The following is a 14,463-nucleotide window of genomic DNA, read 5'->3' as shown; positions in this document are numbered from 1 at the left end:
TGCACAAGAACAGGAGATTTTCCTCTTAGAGGCATTAGATCAATTTGTTAATTTTGTTTGAGGTTTTGGTCTACCTTGAGAAGGATAATTAAACACTTCACAACTGTTTAATAGTGAAAACAAAAATAACACCATGGATTTTACATGAGTAGCCTGGGAATAGAAAACATCGTGCTTTTCTGCCAATAGAACAGAAAATTTACTATTATGAGTCAAGCAAACCTAGTTGTTTCAATAATACCCAATTCATGTATTGCTTTTAACTTAATAAATCTCTTTCATGAAGACAAAATGCCTTCTAAAGTGCACTTTTGAGAGTAATGATTATATCAGGATTTTTAGTAGGCAGAAAGACAACATGCAGCTCACTCCAGAAGAATTTCAGCTCCGAGGAGCTGAAGCGTGTTACAAGGAGGAGAGGCGAGCTGGCCAGAGAGCGGGCAGCCAGCCAGCAGAGTGACAAGTGAGCCCAAAGTTCAAATAAACCTATCTGTCCTGTTCTCTGCCTGCATTTTTTCATTCTTTCTGATATGCTGCGGTTTGGTTTCTACCTCTACTGTTCCTTGCCATGACTTGGATCACAGACTGGCACGTAGCATGGTGCTTTGGAGGAAATGGGAATTACCAGTGCATTTCTCAAGCAGCTGTGAAGGGGGCTGTACAAACACATCTGAAGAAACATTCCTTGAAGAATTTTAATCTCCTGGACTTAACTCGGTTTGTTTTAAAGAGATTAAAAAGTACACCATTTATTTTTATTAAATCTCAAAACTCCCTGAACTAGGGAATTTTTATTGTGTCCTATCATCCTAAATAAATTTTGGTTTATTGCTTTTTCAAAATGTACATAAATCTTGTAACAGTCTCAAAGGTTCAGGTGTCACAAATAACATCAAAAGTAGCTATGTCATCCTCAAAATAGTTCTTTCCTCCTGCTGTTGGCAAATTAGTAAAATGAATACAGGTGACTTCATTCAATAGACTTCAACAGGTATTGTGTTGTGTTTTTTTTTTTTTTTTAAATCCTTTCTGCAGTTAGAAAAAACACCTGAGAATTTGAGACAGGAAGGCTTAATTTGTTTGGAAAAATAATTTCAGAAATACCTCCCCCCTTTTTGCCAAAGGCAGAACAAACATCTTCCTTTCATCTTTGCTTGTAGGTGGTAAACTTTCAGCTTGCAATGTTTATCACTGTAAGTATTTTTTATCTTCTGTGAAGGTGCTATCAGAATGGATAACAGAATACATAGAAGGTAATATTTGGAGTACCACAGGCAAGTGGAAGACAGGTGCTGAATATAAATTTCCCTAAATAACGTGTCACCCTGGCTGTAGCAATTAAGTACTCTTTGAGGTCTTATCTAGTGTTCTAATTAGCACGAGTGATGACATAGCATGCCTGGAATGGCGGTGTCCCTGTGGGCCTTGGGCACGGCGCCGCGGCTCTGCTGGGGCCAAGCGGGCATGAAGGCCCTGGCACAGCCGGGCGTGGGGCTGCAGAGGGGCCCGGCCCACAGTACCTGTGCTGGTATGTGCTTTTTTTATGCTTTATTTCTGTGGAAGATACTTTATGATAATTATGGGAAGGCAAAGAACTCGACTGGGTGCCTTTTGGCTGTAACTTTCAGGCTGCAATAGATTTTAAAAGGGAATTCTCAATTCTAAATAGCATTGCGCTGTAACATCTGCCCATCGCAGGCTTCCGTCGCCGCTCCACGCGAGGGCCCGGGGGCCGGCGGCCGGGCTCCCCCGGGCAGGGTGCTGCCCCCCGCGGGCTCCTGGGCGGCCCGCTCCTCCCCGGCTGGGCGGCCGTGAGGGGAGGGGGGCGGCCGCTGCCATGGCGGGCCCGCGGCCTGCCCTGCCGCCCCGCTCCTTGCCCCTTCCCTCAGGCGGCGGCCCCGCGGCGCCTCAGCGGGACTTCCCGCCGCTATGGCGCGGCGCCCCCTCCCCCGCATGTCTCGCGTGGTTCGTCGAGAACTTGCCTCGCCCCTTTCTTTCTTCATTTTTTTTTTTTAAACCGTTTTTCCCTCTTCCGGGCCAGGCGGCAGTGACTGCTGGGCGCGCAGCCCAGTGAGCGCGGCGAGGCGGGGCGAGGCCTCCCGCGCCTCCCCGCTCCCGCCCTCCCGCCCCAGCCCAGCCGCGCCGCGCCGCGCTGCCCGCACACACCCACCCGCCCGGCTCCGCACGCCGCCGCCTCGCTCCCAGCATGGTCATCAAGGTCTACATCGCCTCCTCCTCCGGCTCCACGGCGGTAAGGGGCGCCCCGGGAAAGTTGGGCCGGCGGGGCTGGGGGCCGGCGGCGGGCTCCCCGCGGCTCCCCTGGGCTCCCCGCGCCCGGGGGGCGGCGGCCTCCGGCCGGGCAGCGTGAGGAGAGGCTGGGGCAGCCGCGCCTCGCCCCCCGCGGCGGACCGGGAGAAGCGTCCAGCTCTTGTCGGGAGATGGCGTGCGCGGCAGCTGGCCGTCCAGAAGAAAATGCCATTGAAAATGCCATTCGCTTCATGATTTCGCAGCTTGTTCCGTGAGTTGGGTGCGCTGCGCCCACGGCTCTGGCGGGGCCGGGTGGGTGGCACGCAGCGCGCCCCTCGTCCTGCGCCGGGAAGGCGAAGCCCGCGGTGCTGCTGTGCATTTTTTGTTTGGTTTTTTTTTGGTGTGTTTTATTTTAGTTGTCGTTCCAGAAGTTCATTTCTAAAACGGTTTTTCTGAGTTGATTCCCCTTACATCGTATCGTTCGTTAATGGTGGCAGGCGTGTGTGGCTACCGGGTAGCCGCAGTTCGTGGCCGTGTGGGCATACTGGGTTTCGCTTTTTATGGCCCCAGCGCGTTGTAGGCAGAACTCGGTCAGAAGACTGTATTTTTCAAAAGGAAAATAAATAAAAATGTTGCGGGTTCGTGCCTAGGTTCAGATGTAGCTCAGAGCAGTGGTGTTCTCAAGATCATCTGATTTCTGCTTGATCTGTTGGAAAGATGCTCTGGGTCTAAAATCCAGGGGATTCACACCTGATATGAATGTGCTGGAGAGATACAAAATGCCAGAGACTTAGAAAATGCCAGCTATTGCAGTTAATGATCGGTGACTTTTACTAGATAGTCTAGTAGATAAAGAGACTAAGCAGTGGCTCTGTGATGACCTTTCAAGTCACTTTTTAGGCTGTGTACTTCAGGTGCAGATTCCCAAAGTTTCAGAGGACAGTGATGTACAGAAGACAAAAAAAGCCCTCACTGAATTCTCCTTCTCCGGTTGAGTGCAGTCTCAGATCTGTGGTCTTCGGCAGATAAAGCACCACCTTGGTAAGCTTTGCCATTGATGGCTGTGATGCTGTAACCCCTCGTTTAGCTCTAATGATAGAAGCTGAGCCCTGTAGCTGTGGAGTGCAGATGGCACGGGAGTGTGTGCCTTGGGTGTCCCTGCTGTTGCTCTCTTCCCGTCTCATTTTTGTTAATCTTGATGTCAATGCTGACATTGACGTGCTGATGCTGATGGTGAAAAGGAGATGATTGTCTGGTGCTGATCTGGAAAGTCTCTTGAAATCTGGAGTAGTTCATCCATGAGACTGGTCCAGAGGTTCTGCTGGGTTTATACAAAATGATCGTCTGGAAGGAAAGAAGCGGTCATTAGCAAATTGTAAAAGTAATTCTTTCTAGTACAGCTGTTAATAGGTTTCAAGTTGACTGATTCAGTTGCTATAGGTTTTTATCAGTGACCTCTTAATGGCAGTTATTGATTTCTGTCTGTGTGGTGATACTAAGCTCCAGGCGTGCAACCACTGATCTGAATCCTGGCTGTGTTTTCCTGTTTTTAATTATTAGCTTAGTGGTTTCTGCGATGCTATCTCATCCTTGTGTAGATTGTACGTGTTACAAGGCTTGACTCCGACTTACTGCTGCCTTTTAGCTCCTTTGTGCATCCTTGACTGTGGAATTTGGATATGGTGTTGGTATAGCCTGTTTTTGTGGAATTTGAGTGTACCATGCACATAATTGCCAGTTTTATGATGTGTGTGTGTGTATATATATATGTGTGTCTCTCTCACTATATAGACACACTCATGCCTGTGTTTAAAGTTGGTGTAGCTCAAGTAATCTTGTGGTAATGAGCAGAACTTGCACATTCTCAGTTTACCGAGTTCATCAAGGGTGTTTCTGTTGGCAGGGATCAGCCAAGTACCTCACCAGGTGGCTGTTTTCTTTCTAGCCTAAGAATTTTAATGGATGTTTCAACCTAAAGTAAGACAGAGAGGCACCTATCTGGAGGGAAATGTGCTCGATGGGAACAAGTCATTTTTGTGGGTCATAAGATGTTGGTGAGACAGGCTTTGCTTGGAGGACCAGCGGAGCCTTTCCGGGTGCTGCATTTGAAATAACCCACTCTAAGAATGGAAAATCCACATCAGAGGAGGTTGCTACAGAGGGATGGAACAGTCTCAAAGCTGTTCCCAGGAAAGTAACTGAACTGGCTGACATCAGCCCTGTAAGGGCTCTCAATCCTGCTAAGTTGGCTTTGTGCCGTCAGCGACACCCGGCACAGTGTTATTTTGGTGTTTAAAAACCTAATTAGCTTGAGTAGAAGCAAAACAGAAATAAGTGTAAAATCTCTTCTCTTCCTTCCTGGGAAATGACTGCCCCATTTCTGTAAGTTCGTGAAGCTTTTGTGAGACTCTGGGAAGTGTCGTCTCCCACTGAAGGGAAGAGGGGTTGAGATTGCTTCACACCTCACAGCCTGGGGCTGTAAGTCTTGGAGGGTGCCCAAATTTTGTGGTCTTTTATTGGCAAAGTCATACTTTGTTATGCAGTATAATTTGCCACATCATAGTGTAGAAAATGTTTCCCCAAGGCACTGTTTTCCATAAGGCTTATATTCAGTAATATGTATCTGTGAGGAAGAAATATCCTATGAAGCTCATGTCTAAGCAAAGACATCTTACAAGTATGTTTCAAGGAATTTCTGGTGAAGTTCACATAATTCCTGTGTACGTGTGTCATTCAGAATCAGTGCATGAGCATTGCAGCCGAAAGTGGGACTGTAGAGCTGCCCCCTGACAGGTTTTGCAGCTTGAGGACTCAGTGCGCAGTGTTATCTTTGGTGTGCTTCATTGGGTGTGAAGTCTTGTATTTGTTCTTGGTCATGGGGGTTTGCTTTTACCTCTGTATGGTCAAGGTAAAGGTGACTTTGTGTTTGGGGTGGTTCATTGCCATGGTTCTCACAAGCAGAGATAACTGAATATGCTGTAAGTTTATAATTAAGGACTTGGCCAAATGTGATGATTGCAGTCTTGGTCTGTACTCCTATTTGAGTGTCACCCTGCAAATCATAATGTAATAGTTACAGCACCACTTTCCTGCTGTATTTGGAGGTCTTGTATGGAAAGTTGCCCTTTCTCTTCATCTTTCTCATCAATGTGAATGTTGTACTGGTGAGTCGTGGGCTTGGGCAAGGACACAGGAGGGATTGTAATTATGAAGATGAGCTGTAGACAGCAAACCTGGGAAAATGCATGTGTAGCTTCTCTCCAGGAGTCTTTCTGTGTGACATACAGTTGAAGTGAACGGTATTACTGAGTATGAGATGGTGTTGGAGGCTACAAACATAAAATGACAGACGCAAATGCTGCATTCAGAAGCACCCAAGCGTTGACTCGAGCGGGGACTGTAAAGGCTGTGACAGTGATTTGACTGTAGACTTCTATTCATATCCTTCAGGAGACGAAAAGAGGAGAGGCCAGAGAGTAATTAAGATTCTTGCTTCTGAAAGAAAAAGAATACAAGGAGGGAAGAAGCTGAATTGCACAAGTGCAGTCTGTGATTTTCTCAATTAGTGTTTAGGTGTTGTGTTGTTTTTTGGGTAAGAGATTGCCCCAACTTTCCTGCAGCACCAGAAGTACTTGTGTGCATCTTCCTGAATGCGGTTGGGTTACCGGTTTTATTGACCTCATGTGGAAAGGAGCTGGCTGTTTAAATTCTTCTTGGTCTTATGGGTGTGCATTTGTTGCCAGCAACTGCCTGGATCCTGACTGTGGACTTAGTTCAGTAGAATTGTGTTTGCTCATCCCATGTCCCCTTGCAAGCTCCAGGAGCGTGGATGGAACCTGAAGGCGGTGGCTATGGAAGGGAAGTGCCAGCAACAGAGATGGTGGGCTGAGCTCTCCCATGTGCTGCTGCCAGTGCTGTGAGCTGTGGAAACTGGTGTTCAAACTGTTCCTCAGAGCCAGGCGCTTCGTGTTTGTGGTCTACAGCCTGTGCTTCCGTCTCTCCAGGGTCTCCCCCCTCACTTGTTTTGATGGCTGCGTGGGTGGTTTTCCTTCCTCGCCTCCTACTGTGACTGCAGACATAGCAAAAATAAGAGATGATCTCCAGAGTTGGTGTCAGCATCCCATGTCACACATCAGATTTGCCGCTGTTTAGGGATGGTTTTAGAAAGGAAAGGAAATTTTAGTTTATTTTTTCATTCATGAAGTTAGGGATGTGGGGTACTTCATGTTTTTTCTTGTATAGTTTTCTTGCTTGAGAAAGGATCTAGGTCTTCTTCCCACCCACCAGGAAATGAAGAGGAAAGTGGCCCATGTCTGGAGAGTGAATATTTGCTCACAATTACTCTTTTATTTTCCCCTACATAACACACCAAGGCACAGGGGTACTTTCTGGTGCTGCTGGGAATATATAGCCAGTGGCCAGTGCTTTCTAGAGCGTTACAGATTGTAACTGAGGGAGAACAGCTTTGGAGAAGAGCGACTGGAAATGAGCAGAGTTGTGTGTAACCACCAGCTCTTGTTCCTGTTCAACAGCTTGGGGCTTTGGGAGGGCTGGTGAAGTTACTTCACCTTTCTGAAGCAATCCTAGTGAAGCAATACATGGAGGAATTGAAATGGGGGGGGGGGGGGGGAAGCATTTAAATCCCTCTAGGACCTTTTTTCTCTGCTTCTCCCAGTAAACGCCAATATTGCCATCCTAAGACAGAACGAGTAAAGTCTGCATGCTTTCTGTTTCTGTGGTGGTTGGCTGCTTTGAGGTTGCTGAGCGGCTGGCGCTTTGCTGCGTGAAGACCCCAGGAGTGCAGGGCCACATCAGGACGTGGCTCTGTGATGAGCCTTGCTGAGGACAAATGCAGCTACAGCTGGGTGGTTCTTTGCATCCAGTGTTTTTATCAGTGTGCATAATAGGTGAGCCTTGTTCTGCAGTCGCGTTCAAGATTGCAAATGTGTTATCAAAGCCCAGATGCATGTGGTCACGTTTGTCATCCCGGAAGCCCCAAGCAGTGGCAGCAGACGTTCTGGAGCTGCTAACGAACCACCTTCTGTCCGAATGGTGCTGCATATCAGTGCAGTTATTGTGAGGTGAAAATACTGGTATGAATCTCTTATAAATAGGCTTGTAGTATGATGCAACTTTAGATAACCATGTATTATGGGGAAAACAAGCTGCACCTGTAGTTTGAAAAACAATCTCACAAGTGTATATGCATTTTTGTGATTTTGTGGTCTAGCTCATGCATATATACTGTGGGTGAAAACAGACTTGTTAGGCTTGCTGTTGTTTTTTAAACCCATCTCTTGTGTAAACATAATATCTATGAAGTACTTTTTGGATACCCAGTGTTAACCAAACTTAGTTTCTCTCAAAAAAACCCCACGTGAATTGTTCTGTATTAGAGCTCTCAGGGTGAAAGACAAAACATGTAATGTGAATCTAGTGAGGCACTTAGCTAGGATGCATTCCATCTGCCTTGTGGGTTGTTTTTTTTTAAAAGTCATTCAAAAATCCATATAAGTCAAATATTTTTCTTAAAATATTACATTCAGGTTTTTAGTAGAGCCAGAGATTAAATTGGCTGCAATTGCTACAATAGTTTTAATATATGAAAATAAAAACATTCTACTGTGCTCAAATAAAACCAGTTTCCTGACAGCATGAGAAAGATGGGAAATTATACTCCACAGTTAAGGCTGGGAAAGGCTTTCTGCCGAGAATATCTGTAGACTGTATATGCAGGTATGACAGTGTTTGTTTTGAGTTGGTCCATCAGGATTCTGCCTTTCTCATGCACTGCTTGGGGAGAAAAGGCTGACTTGGGGAAGAAGGTGAATGCTGTCAGCTTGCACAATCTTTGCTTGAACTCCAAACCACAGCATCTTTTAAGATAGGATCCATATAGTGCCATGTCAGTGCTAAGCACTTGTGCTTTTGAAATAAATATTGGTGAAGTTGAGCAAGGAACTTTTCTTGTCCTGAGGTATTAGAGTTACACTGAGAAAATTCCTATAGGAGTCAGTCAGTTGGCATGCGTGAAATGAGCAGAGGATGCCAAAAACCAGGAGTCCCTGCAAGGTTATTCTTATTCCTCCCAGAAGGGGAGGAATTGAGGAGAGAGGAGACAAATGGAACTAAACAAACATTGATAGATTTCAGCTGTTCAGGCTCATAACAGAACTAAAATATTTCCCTATATGATAAAAATAAGAGCTAAGGATGTGGCATTGCTGTAGCCAGAGATGGATGAGCTCTGCGTTACGTAGCTGTTCTCTGTGTCCCCCAACCCTTGAGCAGCTGCCCTGGAACCTCTGATCTTTGTTTCTGGCACTAATCAGTGATCTGGAAACCTGAACCAGATCCACAACTTAGATCAATATTATGCTATTCAAGAATGTTTCTACTCAAACGTGACAATACAGTGTTAACAACATTTGTTTAACCCCAGCCATATTCAGGGGAGACCTTTTCTTAAATGCAAACTTTTCTGAAACCTTTTCTGAAATTCAGAACGTAGTAAAGTGAGACCGAGGTTTGAGCCACCAGAAGAAAATGCGAAGGGTTAACATCAGACTGTGGACTGACTAGAGTTAACGAACGCTCTCTGGATACAGCTGAAGTAGTTTTGGAATCCTGACTTGGAACTTCTTCCTGTTGGACTTAAGTTTCCCCATGAGAAGTGGATGTGGTGATTTGATTTCTTTAATTAGCTATCTGAAGTTTAGTTTTCGTGGAGCTTTTTTTCCATGCATGAATACTGCCTCGCTTTTAAGTTCTAAAGGCGCTCGAGTGTAAAATTTTAACTATTACCTGTTGGGAGACCTATTGTTTAAATGGCTGTGGTGTCAAGACTGAAAAAATGAGCCAAAGGCAGCACCGGTTTAAAAAGATCTCAGGGAAATCTGGAAGCTACAAGCTATCTTCCTGTGCTGGACAAATTGATGTTGTTCTTTGTTAGACTTTTTCCCAGCAGCCATGTGGACAGAGATAGAGTGGTGGGAAGAATCAATACACAGGCGGAGAAGAAAGCTGTGCCTCACAGCAGAGTTACTCAGGGCAGCCACCAAGCATACGAGTATGGGTGATGCCTTAATATTGAATCCCTGGACTTCCACAGAAAGTTTTGGACAAGCTTTGGTCAATTTAAGTCTTTTTTTTTTTTTTTTTTTTTTCCATAAAGAAACTAAGCTGGTGTGGGAGAGAAGGAAAGGATTTTAAAACAATTTTTTGGCTTATATAATCGATTACACATCAGTTCTGTGAAACAGATAACGGTCAAGACTTTGGAATATATAGGCAGCTTTTTGCAATATTCAGAAGTTACAAGGAGAGCCTACAGACATCTGTGGTGTACCTTGAGCAATTCAGAGGGAGCGAGGTGATGAGGCTGTTGAAGTGCGGTTACACAGCACAAGAGCAGCCTGCTGTGGCTGGCCCAGGTGGGATCGCCCTGTGAAAAACTGAGGTTTAAATTAGCCGATGCTGTTTAGCAGAGAGGTCTTGGAGCCATACGAGATAATTCTGCAAAAATACCATATTAGTGATCGTAAAAAGCAAACAAAATGTCAGGAATTTTTAGAATGGGAGAAGGCAAAGGAAAAAAAGAACCAAACAACACCACTGTATAAATCTGTATCTTTAATAGGCTGAAATTACTGTGTTTAAGTGATACAAAAAAAGTAAGAAAAGGTATTGAGTAGGGTGTGATGATCACTGTAGGAGGAACAACCAAATAAGGCAGAATTCTGCAGCTGAGAAAGAGCTGAAAAAGTATGATAATTAATAAAATCATGTCAGGCATGGGACAACAAATAGGAAGTGATTTTTCATAACTTCTAATTCAGCAGTGTGGGGAGAGCAATGAGACTAGCAGGTGGCAGGTTCAGAATAAATGAAGTACTTTGTTTGACGACATGTAGTTTAACGGAGAAACTCTGCCAGAGAACATCATATATGGCAAAAACTGCATGGGCTCAGAAAGCAGTGAAACAAATTAAGGGGAAAAGTCTATTAAGGGCTATTAAACATAATTAGTACACCTCTGACTCAAAATTGCGGATTACTGCAAGTCTGGGAAAGTGTGATGTGATGTAGCCCTCTGCAGTCAGTCCATCAGCGTGCTCTTCCCTGGGGTCTGTGGCCAGGGGAGACAGGATACTGGGGTAGACAGGCGTTGGATGTAACCCAATAAACCTGTTCTACTGTTCCTGGATGAAGTTGGCTCTGCTCCCAAAATTATGTTAACAGTTTGCATTTAAGAATGTGTTGTCTGCGAAAAATGTTTGATGGAAGAGAATGTATGTGTGGGTTTAGGGTGTGTTGGTTTGTTTTTAATTTGGTGGTTATTACAAACACCTGCAATTGTAAAAGTATTAGGCTCTGGGCATTTAGGCGAAACTAGAAAGTTCGTCTGAAAAGTCAACAGATTCTATATCTGTTTCATATTCAGACATACCGGTGTGACTGAAATCTTACCTCTATCTGCTTCGCAAAGTCTGAAGATGTGTGAGAGACTGTAGGTATGAGAGGAAGTTCTAATTATATTTGTCCCCTGTATCTTAGAAACCAGGGGGGAAAGCAGAAGATTATGGTAATTCTCCCTTTGGTTTCCTTCTTACAGCCTTGCCCTCCGCTCCTGAACCGAACTGTAGCTGTTCAGAAGTATTGTATGAAGCTGTTTGTTATGTAGTAGCTGCTGGCAGGCTCAAAATTTTCTGTTCAGAGATAAACACTGAAATCTCAAGGTTTGGACATTGAGTATGACTCTGCATAGGGAAGATTTGCCATTGGATCTTCTTTTACATACAGTGAAATGCACGGTGGGATCCAGATCGGGATTGGGCTGTTAGTAACTGGGGGAGTCAGCATGTAGCGAGCTCTGCAAGGTGAAATTCAGCCTCTCCATCTGAGTTTTGAGTTGGATGTTGCGCTCGGGTGTGACTGGGAGAGGTTTCCATTAATCAGAGCTGAAAGGTCACTCTTCCTGGGCTCTTGGGTGGACAGGGAGATGTGAATGAGAGTTTACAGGAGTGAGTGTGGCTGTTCGTCACGTGTCTCATTGCCAATCACAATCTCAACATTTCCTATATACAAAACGTAAGAGCATTTGGTGATACGGACAGCAGGTGATTCCAAAAACAATATGATTTTGCAGCATGAACAACAGATGCTGACATACATCATGTTTAGACCTAGGTAGTAAGGTAGTGTATCAGAAACATCTCCTGCCTTAGGCATAGGTCAAAATAAACTGGCAAAGCCCAATGTAAACAGAAAACTGGCAGCCTTTGGGGAAAGTAATAACAGTTTGCACATAAAACCTCATTTTTATGAGAGTAGTAGTTTCTAGGCAGGTTTAAAAAGCGCATCTGTATTCACCTCATGGGATCACCTTTGGCTCTGCTAATGTCACTGGGAGTTTTGCCATGGACTGTGGCAGGACAAGATTTTACTCTGTAGGAAATACTTAATGCCGCTTATCCAAGATCATTCCTGTGCACATGTTGCAAATGTACTCAGCCAGAGCAGCAGCTGCAGAGCAGCTGGCAAGAATGGGAGAGGAGCAGAATAACTCTGTGAATGAATTAAAAATATAACCCAAAATGTTCTCACTGGGCTTGAACAGAAATAAAGTTCAAGTGAAGCTGACTTATAGATAATAGGTGTAGGATTTTTTTCCCCTAGGCAGAAAATATATGTGAGGAGTAATAAAAAGATAAAAATGAGCAGGTTTGCAAACTTGCTTGTTAGTGACTTGATAATCCTGATTATGAACTGGAAATTCCTTTCCACCTTGTAATGCAGATAAGCAAGTCTCGTGGTTTTGGTGGCTAAACCCATGAAACCTTTGTGCTTGAGCAGTCTTTCTCTAAAGTTCTATTTCCTTTCATCACATTAAAATGTATTAGGAGGTAGCCATGAGAGCCTCCATTTCACCTGCAGAGGATCAAGGTTTGAGTTGTGTGTGCTGTGAAAGGATCAAAGTAGCTCCATAAAGCTGTCTGGGGCAATGCTCCTTCCAGGAATTTACACCTGTATAAACTGAGGAACAGCTCGACAGACAGCTATGTCTTCCATAAAATGATTTGGGACCAAAATTAGGAGCTTGGAAGGCCTTAGGATAGCCATCACCTCATACTGCCAGCCATCGAGCATTAAGCTGAGACTGAAGAATATCAGGGGAATGAAGCTATTTTGGCTGCTTGCCCAGGCGTAGAGAACTCCATCCTACAGCAAATAAACAGCTGGGGGACTTAGTCTTTTAAAAAATAAAATGCAGTGTGTGTTTGTCTTAGTTTCTGATTGTGGTAAGCAGATGCTATGCACAAAGGCTGAAGGAAGCTTGTGGTTTAAACAAAAAAAACCCACCCCCCAACAGATACGGTGGTGACAAAAGTGATCTAAAAAGCTGAGAAAAGACAGTGGGGGGGTTGCAAAGTGGCCTCCAGGTCGGGGCTGTGCTGGTGGCTGTGCCTGCCACCATGGTGTAGGCAGCATCCGGATTAGTGCTTCTGGGCTGGGGTGGAAGCTGGCACTTTCTGGGCTGCAGTGATGCAGCGGGGGAAAGTAGCTTGTTGATGGGAAGGACCTTACTGTGCTGGAAAATGCTCCTTTTTTTCTTTTTTTTTAATTCCTGTAAAGAATAACTTTGGGATGTCTCCTGAGAAATCTTGAGAGCCAATCCCTAGGCATCAGCATTCCTGGCTACCGCAAGCAGAAGTTGGCCAACTGCTGCATTGCTTCAGCTACCGAAAGTATTACAATCGGCAATGCAGCCAATTCTTGTGAGCTTTCCATTTATCTCACTACCCCTGCCTCCCTTAAAGACAGTTTATGAAGTTACAGTATTTTGTCCAAGTCTGTACTAAAATAAAGAGGGGATCAGGGGCCCCCAGGATGACATGCACTTGAAATGTTACCCAGGCAAATTAACTGGTCAGAAAGCTGGTGCCCATAGAGACTGTCTGCTAAATTTTTCGACTCTGGGATGCTTTGGTGTGGCTGTACTGACCTGCTGTTCTGTCTCAGTACAGCCTGACTCTTTTTGGAAAGAGGAGGAAAACTTATATTTAATCCATAGCTTTTCTCTGAATCCCCTCTTCCTTTGTATTATGGTATTTAGGTATTTTAGTTCAGGAAAAAAAGCTTTTTTTCTCTTGACAAAATTATTTGATTCAGTTTTAGAACAGCAATCATCAAAAAGACTTTTGCTAAATGTCAGTGGTGTATGAGATCTTCAAAGATAGAAAGTAACACAGATCAGAAGCACCTGGATTTAGGGAAGGATCCCTGAGGTCATACTATATTTCTTCTTAAAGTAGTTTCTTATTTAAAGGTAATAAATGCCTGGCAGTGAAACAACTATTAATGCTGTAAACTTTTAGTCTTGTCAGTTAATTTAGCCTCTCTTGTGCTAAACCATACAGGAAATAAACCTTCTTTTTATGGCAAGCCACAGGAGCCTTGTGCAATGCTTGCCTGTGCTTTTAACTCCTTGCCTAGCCAGAGTTCATCTCTCATCAGAAAAACAAAACAAAAAATGTTTTTCCTCTCTACTCTCTCTGCCATGCAGGGCTCCTCATTGCCAGCATAAATCCACAGATTCTGAGAAATAATTATCTTAGCAGCTGTTTCCATAAAACACCCCAAACTGTAGCCCTCCGCTGTCTGTGGGGCATGTTGATCTAAGGCTAGCTTCTCAGGCTGCTTCCCTGGTAAATACTAGCCAAATGCTGTGCAGATGGTGGAGGCTGAAGTTTCAGGGTGGAACGAGGTGGGACCTGTGCCATTTTAACTGATGTAACACAACAGCCAGCAGTTTTCATAGGGTGTAGTTGCTGCCAGCATTGCATGGACTGCTAAGACCTGTGCTGGAGCCCTCCATGAAAATGAAGGTAAAGGAGGAATAAATCTTCTGGCTCTCAGAGAGAGACTGGCTGAAAAAATCAGACTGAGAACCTGACAACAACAGCGAAGTTCAGACTTTCAGGACTAAAGCCCTTTTGAAAGCCTCTAGAGCAAGTAGTCAGGTTTTCAGTGGCACCCTCAGTGCCTTTCCCGCCATTATTCTCAGCCACATTGAGAACTTCTGAATATCTAGGAACGTGCCATGTTCCAGAGAGTTTTCTGCATCTTGTAGGATGCTGAGCCTGATTATCTTGCGGGAGATTAGTCTTGTGTTAAATTGCATTATAGTCGGTGTGTGAAGCGTGTCTATGAGGC

The 14,463-nt window shown here is 44.6% G+C and overlaps 1 protein-coding gene across 1 annotated transcript in view; it reads left to right on the top strand.

The window, feature by feature from the left end:
- The first annotated feature begins 2,086 nt into the window (after nt 1–2,086).
- The window catches only part of SH3BGRL (SH3 domain binding glutamate rich protein like), a 37,642-nt gene continuing 25,265 nt past the window's right edge, over nt 2,087–14,463 (top strand). The window contains exon 1 of the mRNA XM_055817830.1: nt 2,087–2,251. Coding sequence (XP_055673805.1) covers nt 2,207–2,251 — 45 coding nt within the window. The 5' untranslated portion in view covers nt 2,087–2,206. The remainder of the gene's footprint in view (nt 2,252–14,463) is intronic.

Source organism: Falco peregrinus, chromosome 13, assembly GCF_023634155.1.
Source record: "Falco peregrinus isolate bFalPer1 chromosome 13, bFalPer1.pri, whole genome shotgun sequence".
Classification (NCBI taxonomy): Eukaryota; Metazoa; Chordata; class Aves; order Falconiformes; family Falconidae; genus Falco; species Falco peregrinus.
Note: the sequence above shows the minus strand (reverse complement) of the source record. Positions and strands in the feature narration are given on the sequence as shown.